General features: G+C 37.6%; 1 protein-coding gene across 3 annotated transcripts; it reads right to left on the reverse strand.

Annotated features, from left to right (window-relative positions):
• Positions 1-221: 221 nt before the first annotated feature.
• LOC124302591 (cyclin-H) lies at positions 222-13277 on the reverse strand. Of its 3 annotated transcripts, XM_046758900.1 has the most exons (7): positions 13046-13277; positions 12210-12434; positions 11906-12079; positions 11482-11707; positions 11269-11380; positions 10955-11105; positions 222-531 (listed from the first exon to the last, which is right to left on the reverse strand). In XM_046758900.1, the coding sequence occupies exons 1-6, from the start codon at positions 13160-13162 to the stop codon at positions 10964-10966; spliced, it is 996 nt and encodes a 331-aa protein (XP_046614856.1). In that variant the 5' UTR covers positions 13163-13277; the 3' UTR covers positions 222-531; positions 10955-10963. The 3 variants fall into 3 exon arrangements, with proteins under 3 accessions (XP_046614856.1, XP_046614855.1, XP_046614857.1); XM_046758899.1 differs by lacking the exon at positions 222-531 and having other exon boundaries at positions 8305-11105; XM_046758901.1 differs by lacking the exon at positions 222-531 and having other exon boundaries at positions 8305-11105; positions 12210-12342; positions 13046-13185.
• Positions 13278-14700: the final 1423 nt, after the last annotated feature.

Genomic DNA, 14700 nt, shown 5'->3' on the forward strand with positions numbered 1-14700 from the left:
CAAGATGCGTGTTTCGTTAGCTGCGCAAATATTTTCCGAGCCTATGTACACAGCACACCTGGTTTATAAAACAATCTTTCCGGAAAAATTTAGCACTAATTGTAGTATGACTGCTCAATTTATAATAGACATGGACAAATTATTCGATTCTCTCAATTCTTCACTATTGAAAAAAAATCTTCCACAAAAATTAAATTACGCCATCTCATCAGAGTCAGAGCATGTGGGATATCTGAATTCAATGTTGAAAAATTTCGAGACAGCTGAGTTTGTTACGGGACGACAACCTCCGTGCATTGGAGGTCTTCAATTGACGATTAGTGCTGTACTACAGCTTTTTGAAGATTCATCAGTGAATTACAATATAAAACATTTGTGTACGCGACGGTGAAACCAGGATCCTTTAGAAAATCTTTTTTCCACCGTAAGACGACAGCACGGCTGTTCGATGTATCCATCTCCCATGCAATTCGAATCAGGATTGAGGCATATTTTGATAACACATTTGACGAAAATTTCCAACTTGAGCAACTGCGAAGCAGATACAGATCATATATTAGCAAAATTGAGCTGCATTACAGATATCCAATCTAAAGATGCTACTCCCAGTGCGTCGTATAATGACATTTGTATTACAAACAGTGACCTTGTCGACTCGGCTCCGCAATCAGAAATCCAGGAATTCACCGAGTCGAATGCAGTTTATTATATTTGTGGATATTTATGTAAAAATTTTTTATCCCATCATAATTGTATAGATTGTAAGAAATTACTAATTGATGAAAACGATAGTCTAGATGCTGAACATAAATTATATGTTATCATGAAAAGTTATGCCGATACGCATGGATTGGTCTATGCAACAAAGACGTTTTCGAAAACATTATTGCATGGGAACGCACGTTCAAAAGTGTGATTCAAAGCATCGTACATTCGAATACTGTCACTCAGGTTCTCTCTCATATATTATTACAGTCGTGCAGAAAGCTCGAATTATGTACAATCGATACTAGTGAAGCATTTTTAAAGTTATTCTTGAGAATACGCTGTCACTGGGAGGCCAGGTTCATTCGCAGAAAGATTAATGAATCCGGCGGAAAAACAGAGAATAAGCCATCAATCCGTTTGGTAAACAATTAAAGATGTTAGGGTGTTTAAAACCAGTTCAAAATGATCGATCACCTTCACCGGGAAATTTGCCTTTCATACAAACAATTGATCTACTACATTTATTGTCACATGTTTTTCACGTGCCGAATACACCATCAATTCTTTGTATTAAAAGCATACATAAATAATGGAAGTCAACGAGAGTGATCGTGCAATGCTAAGACTGGCAAAATTAATCTATGAATCTGGAGATGTTACTCCTCTAGTGATTCTTTATGAAGAATCACCATCAAGAACCCTACTAACTGAATTTCTCATGAATACATATGGTTTTGATCTGCAAGAAGAATATCGACTATATTTTCAAGCCGCTACATTTGAAGTCTATTTAGCAGATATGATAGAAGAAGATGATGGCTATGTTCCTGAATGTAACATTCATACCACTGTGGCTCAAATCAATGATGCCCTACGTAAAGATTCATCCCTAAGTGACTTTTATGGCGATTCATATGATGAATTCGCAGATGGTGACATTTATGATTTTCTGCTTAACGCAGGCTTAATAACAAAGGGTCAGACTTATGTCATAGACAAAAGTGAAGAAAGAATGAATATCGATGTAGACTGCGAAGACCAAATGGATGTAGAAGACTGTCCATTAGGTATTGAAACCATACAACATATTAGCTCCTACGATGCCGTAGTTGAGAAGCAGTCTTATAAGTATGTTGGTAACAATTGTGAGAGTGACGGATTGTCGCCACAATATGAACACGATGGTAGCAGAAACAGAAAGTATCCTAAACGAAACAGAAAGTATCCTATCTTACTCCGATTAATTTATCACCAACAAATATATCAGTGGTAGTGTATACTATGGAGCAAGCACAAAACGTAGGTAAAGAATGTGGCCAAAGTTATGTGCAAGTCACATATGATTTGGCGATAGCTGAAATAGCTCATAAAATTCAAGCAACAGAAGCTCCAAGGTTTAATAATCTCTTCATACATCTTGGTTCATTCCATTTAATGATGGCCTTTTTTAAGGCTGTTGGAACTTTTATCAATGAGTGTGGATTGTCTCACATGATGGTTGAGAGCAAACTTATCGCTTCGGGCTCTGTAAATGGAATAGTAGAAGGTAAACATTTTAACCGATGCAAACGTCTCCATCCGTTAATGGCTCTAGGCTTACAAATTTTACATTTTGACCAATTTTTAAAAACTAAAGGAATTGAACACGATTTCATGAAAGGACAAATTTATGACGATCTTCTAGAGTATCAGGATAAAAAAATTCCAGTTTCATTGACGTCGACAGAATTATTACCTAATCACATATTATCACAAGTGCTAAATTCGTATAAAAAATACGTTACAAAGACAAGAGAAGGTAATCATGGGAAAACAGCTCAGTTCTATCTGATTTATATTCAACTTATAACCTACTACATAACCCTTTCAAGAAGCATACGTATGGATGATTTCCAGATGTTTAAGCATGTAATTCCAAAAATGGCTAATTTATTTTTTATGTTCAATCAATCGAATTACGCTCGATATTGTGTGAAATATTTTGATAATTTAAATAATATCAATGAAACTCACCCTGGACTAGAAGATGACTTTATGAATGGATGTTTTGGTATTAAAAGAACTGACAAACCATTTTCAAGAATACCGATAGATCTAACACTTGAACAAACAATTAACGCTGACGCAGCTAAACGTCTCAGTGGAATTGCACATTTTACTAATTCCATAGCTGCACGTCAACGCTGGACTAAAAGCCACAGTATTAGAGCAGCTTTAACCCGTTGAGGACACATGGGGTCCAACGGACCCCAGACAAATTTCAATGCAATTTTAAATCTACAAAGACCCTTAGGAATTAGATATATAGCACCATCTGTTGTTGTTTGAAGTCTCCACAACAAGTTTTGACACGTTACGAAGGTCTCTTTGGCATTAGTCATCCTGCAGAGACATATTAGTACGCACGTGTTTTTTTTTGGGGTTCTGTAGACCCCGTGTGGCCTTACTGTGGCAAAATCTTAAAAAAATTCAATTTTTTTTTTATCGTTGATTGATGTTATATTGTTTCTGTAAACGTAAGTATTTATGCATGAATTGAATTTTTTTTTTCAGCAATAAATAATGGTTATTAATTAAATATATATGTGTGTATATATACAGATGTCTTATAATCTTCGACCTCGAACTATCGCCAGCCGTCTAATGGAAGAAAATGAAGATGGTGGAGGTAATGATGACAATGGATCAGAGTCAGAAGACCATGTTTCGAATCAGTCAGAATATTTAGATACGCTAAGTGAGGATGATGATACGGATGCAAATGATGACATGCAGAGTGATTGGGAGAACGCGTCTTTAGCTCATCGGTTGTTAGAATCTCCTGCTCGAGGTCGCCCCAAATCTCATTTGAGGGGAAAAAATGGCTTTGTTTGGAGTACAAAACTTTCAAGCCGTCGGTCAGGTATGTTGTTCAGGTATAAAAGTATATATTATAAGTAGTAAGGGAACTCAGGTGTATATACAAACATAATATCTTACTGTGTAACCCAACTCGTAATTTTACTTTAGCCTACATTTTTTCTTTACAGATCGATTTAGCGTCCCAGATCCGGTGTTTGTTCCAAAACCTTCTGGACCAGCAAGTGATTTACAAACTATTGAAGAATTTTGGGATGTACTTTTTCCTCCGGATATTATCAAAATAATCGTCGAGCATACCAACACGGAAATTGAAAATCATTGTGCATTACTAATACAGCAGAGAGAGTCCTGTGCTCTCTCACATACGACTTCCCAAAAGAAAGGAGATAATTCGATAATCGAAACGATCGGGTGAACGGTCGTATGGTTCCGGATTCTCCGAACGCGGGTGAACAGCCATACGATCCTCGATTCTCCGATCAAAAAATCAAACGCAAACCGAGGATTGCAATGGCACGGACCAAACTGGCTTCTTGACAAAGGAAAAAACGTAAACAATATAAAACGTCGTGGGTTTTTATACCGCAAGGCTTTTCCCACAAGAGCCAATAAACGACAAAAATCCGATGGCTCAAATCGCGAGTGTACTTTATTTTGAAACCAAAACCTTCAACCTTTATCCCTCAAAAGAAAAAATCCAAAAAAAATTAAATATACAGAATCACGAGGCGACTTTGAAAATAAAGGAACTTCGACTATACAATAATGTGGTTTTTAATTTTAACCACATTATTGCGGAGGGCGCTGACATGCACGGTTCGGGCTCAGGCGCGTTGGTGTTGATTTGAGCGCCGCGTTTCCCGCTTCCCGCCAGTTCCTGCCGTCATTCCTAGTGTATACAAAAATAATTCAAATAAGTACTTTCTGGTCATTTGTACAATTAAATGTAAGTACGCACGCGTATCCTAATGGATAGGGATAGGATTGAAGATAATAGTCCCAGTACGCCCCCCCGGAAGAAGGTTAGGATTGACACGCGACGTCCCCAAAAATTTCGAAACTTTTGGACAAATGAGAGTGATTTCAGGACATGGCTTAGCCCTGATCCAAGCAATAAGCACAAAGCCAAGTGTACTCTATGTTCTTTGACGATCAGTGCCGGCGTTAGGGGGGGGGGGGGGGGGCGCGATGGGGCGATGGCCCAGGGCGCCAAATTTTGGGGGGCGATTGGTGGAGGTGGGATACTTCCCCCACCCCCCACCCCCCACCAAACTGGAACGCGCGGTGGATGATGGGGATAGCTAAGGGCCGTATTCACAGTCGAGTCTTGAGAAAGATCTTAAGCTTGACTTGGATAAGACTTGCTTATTCATATAAGCTGATCTGAAGACTGCATGAATTCACAGTCAGAGAATAAGATTTGCTTTATTAAGTAAATGGGTCAAGAATTTGCTTAAGAATGACTTATTCGAGCAATTACTTGAGAAGTTCTCAAGTGCCATTCGGCTACTTCCGTGATTTTTCCGCTGTATTGGCCAATCAGAATATCTGTGGAAATCACTTGTCACGCCAGTGGCACAAACAAGAATTAACTTTTCGCGGGATTTTTTCCCTCGAAGTCACGTGGGCTAAGTCATTTTTACAGTTTCATACAAGAGTCAATAAATTAAGCCAAAAATCGACATCCAAGAAAAACGTTTTTCTATCTACCCAACATTTGTCAACTGTAAGTATTCAATTATGGGTAAATTATAATTTTTTCTATCATGATGAAAGCAATGTGATAATTTAAATATATATTAATTTTCTAACGTGATTATTTAATAATAAAATTTCGAGATAAAAGCATTTTATGGTTAAAATGTTTCTTCGTAGGGGTATAAACATGTCCGGAAAAAAACACTATACGGAAACTGAGAAGCGTCTGTTCCTCAACATTTTGAAGAAATTTTCGCACATATCTAATAGAGAACAAAAAAAGCGATACATCAACGCTTAAAGATAAAGAAGAGGCGTGGAGACAAATCGCAGAGGAATATAATTCGTCTCTCATTATATCAGCAAAGGTACTTTGAAAGTCAAGTTTCAACTTTATACGACAGCGGAATATTCAAGAACTTTATTCAAATGTATGGATTGCATTCCGGATTTTTGCAACGATTCCGGTTACAGTTGCAAGTGGAGAACGCAGTTTTTCTAAACTAAAATTAATAAAAACGTATCTCCGATCAACAACCTCTCAATCGAGACTCTCTTAACTTGGCTACTCTGTCGATTGAAAGTGAAATCGCTGAACAATTGGATTTTTCTAGTTTAATTCGTGTATTTGCTGACAGAAAGGCCCGAAAAGTAAAATTTTACTAAAGAACAGCAGAAAAAAAAGGAAGAAAGTTATTCAAAAATTAACAAAGTATTAAATCAAAATGAAGAGTAATTAAAATATAAAATGTGCATTAAATTCATGCAAAAACAAATTTTGGGTAACAAAAAAAGGAAATCAACAAAAAAAAAAAAAAAAAAAAAAAAAAAAAAAAAAAACAACAATAAAAAATACAAAAAAAAAAGAGGAGCTACATAACTTTCTACGTCCACGTCGTTAACTCTGGGTCACGCTAAAGGAAAGATAGAATTCTTAATACACGTTCACATTGGTTCAGAAAAAAATTAACTCTCGATTTTGATTTCCTTAAGTGGGCGCCAATCTTCTTGCCCAGGGTATCAGTCCCTCTAACGCCGGCACTGGGCTGGAAAACAGGCAGCCCGTAAAGAAGGTTCAGAGTGCCATAAATAATACCACGAACCGAAGTACGCGAAGTACGCCATGAAGACTGCTGTATGGATTCAAACCTCGCAGTATGGCCGATGCGGTGTTGATATCTGCAATTCAGGAGACCTTGGATCAGGTGGACTTGGAAGAGTTGCGGAAGATGGCAAAGGACAACATCGCTGTAGAGCAAGGGAGGCAGAAAAGAGCGTTTGATGCGAAAAGGTTTAAACCTCCCCGGCACGCGGTCGGCGACGTTGTCATGTGGAAATCCAGCGCTGCGCCTGCCACGGGCGAGAGCCGGAAGCTGAATGCTAAGGCCAAGGGGCCGTTCAAGGTCAGGGCGGTCTTACCAAATGACCGGTACGAGGTCGAGGACCTCAGGGACATGAAGAAGACGCCAGGGCAACGAACGGTAGTGGCAGTGGATCAGCTGAGTCCGTGGGTCATTTTTGATGCTACGGCATAGTACTGGTAAGGCCACGTTGGAATTTCGATGAATGATAGTAATCGAAACAGGCGAATGATAGTAACCTTGTGTGGCGAAAGATAGTAGCCCAAAGAATTTTATTTCGATGAATGACAGTAATCGAATCAGGTGAATGATAGTAACCTTGTGGGGCGAATGATGGTAGCCCAAATGTATTTAGACAATGACGAGAGGTGGCTGAAACTCTTGGATCGGACTTGATCACTCTGATTTCGGAGTGAACGCCGCACCCGCCTATTGTCTTGCTATATACGGAAATTTTGATAATTTCGTATGGTGGACGTTTATTTTCAGATTGACAGGTGGACGAAGCTACGACGAGGACGTCGTAAAATCTAGGAAGGCCGAATGAAGTCAACGTCTTGGTATGGACCACGGCGGTGAGGCAGGGAAGCCGATAATATTTCGAGAGCCAGAACATAGACATTGAGATTAGACGGGTGACGAATCGAATGCGGTGGGTCTAGAGAGCGGGTGTCAAAGGGGCATTACGTGACGACGCCTCGGAGAGTTCACATCGATTGAATACCGTGCATATCGAGCATTACTACACTTACGCGGTTGCAAAGCTTCAATATACTTGTATTCACATATTTAACGTAGAATTTTAAGAAGTTTTCAATTGAATATTACAATATACATTTAATACGATTGACATTATAACTTATTCGAAAGATAGCTTCGTTATCTTATATATTATTTCCTACAAAGCTAAAATCATTTTTCTTACTTTATTCAATCGCATTTTTTAAGACGAAAATGTCATATTAGGTTTTTGTCGCATATCCTATTCCATTATTCAGTCTTTCAGCGTTCAATTGGAAAAGAAAAAAACTCTCTACGACAAACAGTCCTCTAGCAACGTTGACTTCAAGTTCTGGGGTGCGCGTAACCCGTATGTAGAGTATTTGTTTCATACGGATAGTGTAGGGTCCTAGGGTTAAACAACTTCTGGGCCATGTAGTAGACACTTCAAGAAGTACCTAACCCAGAATTTTTTCAGATTTTTTCAAAGCCTAGAAAACTCCAAAAACTTCACCGTTCCCTAAAAGATCCAGTGTTCACACCAAGGACTAAATCGGCCAGTGAGGCGCTTTCGGAAAAAACAGAGTTGGCTGTTGATATGCTGTCGGAAGATGACGAAGAGAAAGATCGTGTAGAAATGATGTACGATTCGGACTCAGAGGGGGATGGAAATGATAAACCTCGGGCTGGATAAAAAGTAAGACGTGCCATTTGTCCACGACTAGCCGACCGAAAAGTAAAAACTTTCTACGAAAACTGTAACCGACCTGTCTGTGACGAGCACAGTTCAATTTTTTGGTAAATTTGTGCCACAATAAACCGATCGGTATACCATTAAGCCTCGATGGTTATTTTCTATATTTATAAAAATTGTTTGTTGAATAAAAAATTCATTCAAAGTTGAAAAAAAGATGCAATATGTAATTTTTCATTGACTTCACCCATTTACGGCTTTTTGTTATTTTCAGTTTTCGGATAAATAAATAATTATACTTTTTGAAAAAAATGAATCGATACACCATTTCATCTCAAGGCTCAGTGTATTCCCTTTCAAATCCCGTTAGAGTTTTGGAAATCGGTTAATTAGAAAAAGAATGAGACTATTTTGACTGAAAAATAGTCATTTTTAGCTCTTCACCGCCCTTTTTTTTTTTTTGCTTTAAACAAGTTCTTCGCGTTTTCATCTCAAAGGAAAGGGATTTTAATATATACCTTCGTGTTTCTGATTAAAAAACGAAGAAAATGATGCATAATAAACCTATCTTATTGGAACTAGAAAGGCTTGCGTTGTTTGGAAACGCTTGGGGTACTCCGATGCCCCAGTTACCCCGTAGAAGGTATAAAAATTAGGTTGCCCCGTCTAGGGTTAAAAAATGCAGAATTCTCTAACGTTTTTCCACAAAACATAGGTAATGTGGAGCAGCTTTTATGACGAAAAGCTCCAGAAGTTCCGCACCTTGAATATATAAATTTGGATCTAAAAAGCACATAGTATTGCTTAGTTTCACACAAATACTTAGAAATTGAACAATACCATTTTAGACGGTTAGCTTAACTGAATTTACGAAGCTCAGTTGAAGTTTGAAAACGATTTATAGAAAAAGTACGTTTTTCTTTATAGTCCATCATAATTCTTTGATTTTTCCCGGTCTTTTTCCAATATACGAAATTCCCTGACTATTCCCGGTTTTCCCAGTCTGTCGCCACCCTATCATTTCAACTGCGAACTAAGGAGATACGTGGTTATGTAATCTTTGTGGCTGTTTCAGTACCAAAAGCCACGGTGGACTTAGGTTTCGATTTTCTAAATTGGAAACTTCAGGTGTTGATTACACATTTGAAATAAAAATGTAGTAATTGGATGATAAGCAAAACACGGTTGTTGTAACGTAGCGTTAAATCTTACAGTGTTATTTGAGAAATCTTCAAGCAGATAAAGCAATCAAGTAAATAGTTTTGTACGCCGATTGCACCGGATACTCAGATTCCAATTAACTGATTCATCAGGACAACGTAAATTGAACATTGTTTTCCTCTACCTAAGGTACTCCGAATAATTCGCATATTTGTTATCCATTAATTTGTATATGGGGCATTCCACGTCAACTTCGTCAACCGAAAAAAAAATGTTTCAAAATTTTCAAAAATAATATACTTGATGGAATTTTGATTTTTTTATTTGAACATCAGTTACGACAGCTTAAACGTCGCGGAAAATATCTGCAAAACATTTTTTTTTCAAACACTTGAATTCAAGACGAATCGAAACACCACCTTACTGATTTTGATACGATTGTTCAATTTGGAGGTATCATCGATTAAAAGTTCGTAAATTTTTGAATATCGTAAACTTTAGGCTTGCAAGAACTCCGGAACGGAGGCTCCGAAAATTTTTAAATAAATCAGAGACACCACTTTCGCATGGTATAACAAAATCCTAGAAGAATGAAATCAAAGGTAGTGAGGCCTGGAGGTGGCTGACTTGACGTGGAATGCCCCATACACGCGTTTCGGCCAGCTGATTTACATTAGCTTACGATTTAGTGAAAAATCATGGCTTTGGGTACGAACATATTTTATAAGGTACTGGAGATATTGGAAGCTTATAATTACAAAATGAATACCTATGTACTACGCCCCGAGATTGTAGTCGTTAGAGATACACAATTTTTGACAGTAACTGAGAAACAATTATTCTGTTTTGTTTCCAGTTTTTTTTATTTTACTGTCTTTAATAGCACATTATGTGATAAAGAAATAATAGTCTTTATACCCGTGTTGCATATAGGACTTTATTCCGGACTTGACTGTCGCAACTTTATTGACTTTAAAAGTTAAAACCGCATTTAAGGGAAAAACAAGGGAACAAAAAAAAAAAAAATTTGCGGAGAAAAGTACAAGAGGGAATTATAAGCTACTTTTGTCGGCCTTTGCAGGTCAATAAAGTGGCCATTACGGTTAAGTTAGGAATAAAGTTTTATTGCTGCCTGAGTCTACTTCAAAATTGAAATTAAGGGGATATCCAGTTGTGATACAGTTTATAATTCTTCAAGGATTTCAATTTTCAAAAACACTATTTTCATCTACAAAAATAAAGTGGTGTTCATTGCTTCTAAGTATTGTATATGTTATGAAATATAGACTTTATTGTGAGCTTCGCTAGTTTTTATTTATATAGCAGAATTTTACCTTCAGAGTCTAGTTGTAAAAGAAAGTTGATAGTACAAAATTCAAGAAACTAGACTCATTTTACAAGTTTTAGAGAATTATCAACTTTATCATGTCGCTAGACACCCAAAATGATTAAACCATGGGATGGAAAATGTGAAACTGTTGTCTTGAACATTATGAGTGACAGTGTCAAATACAATTGAATCATATGGGTTCAATCAGGATTTGCAGTGAATACTCAAATTTTGTAGATCACTTTTCGTAATTTCAAAGAAATGAAAACAAGATGTAGCACAAAAGAAGCAAGATATGCTAGTGCAACTGACTGAATATGAAACGATGATAACTGAAATATCACACAGTCCTCTACGCCCCGTGCTTAAAGATTACTTATTTTCGTAAGTTGAAGTCTTTTGAGAAATTTAGTGGCAAACCTTTCGATGCTACAACGCCGATGGAGATAGAGATTTACTCACGCCCAATACTTTCTCGTCATGCTCTGCTTGGTCTTGAATGATTTTTGCGTATTTTTCATTATCCCGTAAATCATCCTCGTCCAGCATGTCCTGCATTCTTTGTTTGTAACTGAAAAAGTTAAGTAAAGGTACACAGTTAAGTGAAGAAGTAAAATGTAATAACTTAAGTAGCACAATTAGATGTTTCGGACTGGCATTTGGTACTTGAATTTGAAGACCAGCCTTACGTGCGGACAAAATGTTTGGCAAAAATTCGTGAATGCAAGGCTTACATTTCGCTGTCTGGATTATTCGCTTGATTTCGGCACTTGTCCAGTTTCTTCTCGAGAGACCGGACCACTTCTCTTGCTGGAGGCTCAACACACTTGGCCATTGATCTTATTTCTGAAAATTTAATATGACATAGTTACAATCGGTGATAATGTGTCAGAAGAAAAATGACGAAGATGATGAAACATCCCCAAAAACAATTATGATCGACTTACTTCTAACAGCCTCGATGATTCCTGGCAAATGTTCCCTCGAGAACAGTGTGTCTGTTACGTAATTGTCTAGATTAGCAGCAGCTCTCGACGCTGCGTGCAAGGTGGCAGCCAAAGCAATTTGACTCGGAGCGTAAATCAGAATACTATCTGTGAGAAACACTCTTTCAAGAAAATCGTCGATATGCGGTCTGAGCTTCTCTGGATTTTCAAGTGATGTGCATCTGGTCTAAAAACACAGGAAAAATTAATAGAAAATTACAAAAGGCTCGATATGATCTTGATGAGTGAACCATGAATAGCAGAAATAAGGGCTTAAGTTAAAACTGAATTGTCAAGAGAAATTTACAAAATAAGAGATAAAAATTTCAGCCAATGATTCTGCAGCTTGGAAAATAAGTAGATTCCCTTCGTAAGCTACACTCACCTTTATATCGATCATCAAGCCCTCTACAGGCCTGAAAGGATTATGGACAGTCAGGTTATAGTTGAGCTGCTGCATGAGTAACAATTCGTTGTTTAAAATGATGTCTGATGCCTTTTCTCTGTCTCCTTTGATATTCGCTACGAACTGGGATATTGAGACATTGAATTCTTCTACCTAAGAAAGAGAATTGAAAAAATAATAAAATCTGGAAACAGTTGAAGTTTTGTTCATCGCAATAAAAAAAAATTAATTACAAGTCATCTCTGCAAGTATGTTAAATTGTATTCATATTACGAATACTTGCCTTGCAGCCAAGGTAGACGCACGTGACAAGGATTTCCTTAGGATGGTAATCCATAACGCTGTTCCTTAAATAGAACCTCTTGAAGTAGTGAAGCGCAGTTGCTACGGTAGGTCTTGGCATGGGCGGAACAAATCTGCGACAGAAGTCTCGGAGTTGTAATTCATAGAATTTGAGTAATATCCGTTCTTCCGAAGTCGTTAGGAAATGCTCCTCTCTTTGATCGCGCTGTACGAGTGGAAAGAACGAACCATTTTTCAAAGACAAAGTATTACTCCTTGACGGAAACGCAAATGTATGGGACAACATTTACACAGAGCATGCCGATCGAATATTAGGCAAGAATTTTTATGTCCGTATAAATATCAGTCTTCTTCCCACAAACGGTGAAGACATTTTTACCAACATTATTTGGCGTCCCCAAGTTTATAGGTATTTAATCAACAAACTGCGTGAGCTTTTATGTACGATCAAAGATTCAAAATAGCGTGTTCTCCAGTACACGTTGTGTATAATTAAAATTCTCAAATAAATTTATCCACCCAGTAACACCGTAATTGCTTTGCAATCGCGCGGAATGTTCATCACGTAATTGATACATATGTCAAAATAAAAGACGATTAGAGAGTACGGAGATTTGCTTGCGAAAGATGGAATATTTTCGATTGGTGAATCAAATGTTAAAACGCACGCTGTTCGAAGCTGATATAATTATCCATAACTTTGTATGAACTGGCTTTTGTTCAAGTAATTTCTTTCGAATTGACAAAACACGCTTTTTGGGTTATAGCTATAGATATATCGATTGGGAGATAGAATAAACTGGAATAAACACTCACCGGCACGTTCACGCCATGCTTGTCGATGAATTCCGAGTTAGTCTTCTCGCGAAGTTCCGTGATGTCATTTTCATCACTGAATATCCAGTACATCTTTTGAGAGCTCATTGGAAACATTTTCAATATATTTATTATCGCGTGAGCAGCTGAATCGCACAGTAAAAGACTCCCTAATCAGATACCCTGCGACGAACGTTTTTGTCCTCCAATGCCTTCCTACCGCTTCCTACTGCGCTGCTCACTAGTGCTCACTGAGCAATGGCGTCAAATGAGACTCCTGCTCACTGGTCAGTTTCAGCTACTTCGTGGTTTCCGCAATCAGCAATGGCCGCTGGGGCTTGGCGGTAAATTTGAATACGCCGGGTACTGTCATCACGCTGCCATGTTTGGCATATGCCGTTGACTGATAGTCTTCAGTCAACGCATATGCGTTGTATATCTGAAATATATATTGTTTTATATTGAAAGAATATACTTCAGCCAATGTATTTCTGTACTAGATAACGCTGCGGAGGCGCGGGAGGATTTGAAATTTTCTTATTATTAAAACTTTATAATATATGCGAATAAAGTTACAAATGAAATTATTATCGCCTGAATAAAACTAAATAGTTTAAAAAATAACGAATGGATAGCTATATTAATACACTACCGATCGAATTGAAACTACTTATTAGGTTGAGCAAAGAAAATGTGCAAACAAATCATGAATCGGTACAGGAACATTTCAATTTCAATGGAAGAAACTTATCATCTTTTTGATACCAGTGTTCAGGGAAATCTCCAATAGCTTATACAAATGACACAAAGTGTTTAATTTGTATCGGTATAGTAGCGTTCCTGCAGGTGTTTCATATGAAGCTGGTCAATTGGTGTTGCTTCAAAGACTTCACGAAGCTACGGATAGAGCTCGCTACTCTGCAGTGCAGTCGGTTATAAAAATCCTTGGATTCCGAGTACATCGACAAGTTAGGGAATATTACGGGAATAAATTAATCACAATCATGAACACTGATATCGTTATGCGATACTTCATACATGTAGAGTATAATTAACATTCCGTTGGTAGAACGATATATTTTGCACGTTGTTGGATTTCAAGTTCTCGAAATGAGCTGAATTATCCCGCAGGTGGATGTCATGGTATATAAATTAGGCCTAATTCATCGAGCAAAAGTTGTAATAAAGCAGTTTTTAATATGTCGCATTAAATGTCCCATGTTATAAGTCGAAGGCTGTTTTCGGGTAAACAATCGCTATACGTTGCGTTGCCTATTGTCTGCAATTTTGAGCAAAGTCGTCACTGTCGTCTTAATTAACGAATATGACTTCTATTATGTACTAAAAACGACTTGATGTGTAATTAACGACTATACTCGCGATGAGAGTCTTAAGAAGAGTGTTCAAATTGCGATTTATCTTTTCGCGGTATTGCATAAATAATATTCATGTTTGATATTAAATGCTACTTGTTCGTCTCGCAATAATTGACCTCGTTGACCTTTTCTTTTTATGAAAGTATGACTGACGAATTTACGGCGGCTGATATCATGTCGTATAATCGACTAAAGCGATTATGAATTGCAAGTCACCGCTTGATTACTGGTTGTAAGCTCGAATTGTGTTTGTATCACATTTGACCCTGTCGGCAGGTG

This window comes from Neodiprion virginianus, chromosome 4, assembly GCF_021901495.1.
Source record: "Neodiprion virginianus isolate iyNeoVirg1 chromosome 4, iyNeoVirg1.1, whole genome shotgun sequence".
Lineage (NCBI taxonomy): Eukaryota > Metazoa > Arthropoda > Insecta > Hymenoptera > Diprionidae > Neodiprion > Neodiprion virginianus.